This window comes from Oxyura jamaicensis, unplaced genomic scaffold (genome assembly GCF_011077185.1).
Source record: "Oxyura jamaicensis isolate SHBP4307 breed ruddy duck unplaced genomic scaffold, BPBGC_Ojam_1.0 oxyUn_random_OJ69683, whole genome shotgun sequence".
Taxonomy (NCBI): domain Eukaryota; kingdom Metazoa; phylum Chordata; class Aves; order Anseriformes; family Anatidae; genus Oxyura; species Oxyura jamaicensis.
This window is the reverse complement of record NW_023309534.1, coordinates 1-1,849: the sequence shown is the minus strand read 5'-3', so window position 1 is coordinate 1,849 and position 1,849 is coordinate 1. Positions and strand designations below refer to the sequence as shown.

Sequence of the window (1,849 nt, the reverse complement as noted above, 5' to 3'; positions counted from 1 at the left end):
CCCCCCCCCCGGGGGGCTCTGACCGAGGTCATCCGCGAGACCCGCCGCCTCCTCGCCTCCCTCGTCCGCTCCAAGCCCGCCGCCTGGGCCCCCGCCGTGGCCTCGTGGGCCGTCGACCTCCTGGGCCGCCTCAGCAGCAAGTACCCCCCCCCGGCCTCGTCCCCCCCCCCCAGGGGGGGGCTCAACGACCTCCTGCAGCTCTGGACCTCCTGCGAGACCACCCGCACCCTCCTGGACATCTACGGCCAGTGCTTGGCTTCCCTGGTGGCCACCTGCCCGGACGCCTGCGTCGACGTCTTGCTCGACACCTCGGTCCAGCACTCCCCCCACTTCGACTGGGTCGTGGCCCACGTGGCCGCCGCCTTCCCCGGCGCCGTCATCGGCCGCGTCCTCGCCTGCGGCCTGCGAGATTTCTGCTCCGAGGGCGGGGGGGGGACCACGATGGCCCTGATGACGTCCCCCGGCGACAAGCGGCTCCCCCCCAAGCTGGCTTCGGTGGTGGGCATCCTCGGCCACTTGGCCTCCGGCCACGCCGCCGGCGTCCGCCGCGAGCTCCTGCGGCTCTTCCACGCCGGCCTGGCCCCGGCTCAGCCCCGGGGGGCCGTGGTTTTCCTCCTGCAGCTGGCCCTGCTGTCCCCCCCCCTGCTGGGGGTCGTCTCGGCCGAGCTGGTGGATTCCCTCACCCCCCCCGTCCTGGCCCAGCTCCACCAACGTTTCTCCCCCCTGCCCCGCGACGACCTGGAGGGGCTGGCGGGGGGCTTGGTGAGGCTGCTGGCCCAGACGGCCGACGGCGCCCCCCGCGCCCTCCGCTTCCTCCTCGACGCCGCCGCCCCCCCCGCGGCCCCGCCAGCCCCCCAAAACGACCCCCCCCCGGTCCCCGACGGCGTCCGCGACGCCTGCGAGCGCCTCGTCCTCCTCCTCCTCCTCCACCTCCAGAAGCTGGTGCACGGCCGGGGGGGGACGGGAACGGCAGCAGCAGCAGGAGGAGGAGGAGGAGGAGGAGGAGCGGGGGGGGGTCCCGGAGACCCCCCCCAGCGCCCCGTCCCCTTCCTGGAGGCGCTGCGGGGCCACGTGCGGGACCTGTGCCTGGAAGCCCTGCGGCTGGAACGCAAGCGCTGCCTCTGGCTCCACCAGCTCCTGGGGCTCCTGGCCGTCTACGCCGCCCCCCACGGAGCCCCCGACGCCTTCTTCCACCTCCTGGCCTTAGCCCGGGGCCCCGAGCAGCTGGCCCTGGCCACCCAGCTCCACGCCGTGCTGGCCCCCAGCCTCGCCGACCTCCCCTCGGCCGCCGCCTCCGCCTGCGTCCGCCAGCTCCACGCCGGGGCCCTGCCCCCCCCGCAGCTCGCCCGCCTCCTCCGCAACCTGGCTGCCTTGACGGGGGGCGGGGGTCGCCCCCCCCTCGAAGAAGACCCCCTGGCTCCTCAGCTGGCCTCGGCCCTGGCCCGACACCTCCCGGAGCTGGCCCGGCTCCTCCTTCACCCCCACCCCGCCGCCTCCGCCGCCGCCGCCGCTCTGCTCTGCGCCCTCCCCGCGCCCCCCGCCCTGCGCCCGGCTCAGCTCCACGCCGTGCTCCGCGCCGCCGTCCACCACTTCTTCCTCCTCCTCCGCCGACGCTGCCGACACCCCCCGGCCCCCCCCGAGGACGAGGACGACGGAGGGGACGACGAAGACGCCGCCGCCGCCGCCGCCGCGCTGCCCCACGCCGCCCGCCTGCTGGAGAAGCTCTGCGGCGCGACGCCGCCGGCCGCCCGGGCTGCCCTGCAGCTGCTGGTGGAGGGGGCCCTGCGGGGGGGCAACGCCGAGCTTTTCGGGGCCGCCCCCCCCGCCGAAGACCCCCCCCCGCCCTCCG

General features: G+C 77.2%; 1 protein-coding gene across 1 annotated transcript; it reads left to right on the top strand.

Annotated features, from left to right (window-relative positions):
- Positions 1–15: 15 nt before the first annotated feature.
- INTS5 (integrator complex subunit 5) lies at positions 16–1,845 on the top strand (the record flags this gene model as incomplete). Its single annotated transcript, XM_035313927.1, has 2 exons — positions 16–1,631; positions 1,806–1,845. Coding segments are annotated over 2 exons (1,656 nt in total), but the record flags the coding sequence as incomplete, so codon positions are not given.
- Between the last annotated feature and the right edge of the window lie 4 nt (positions 1,846–1,849).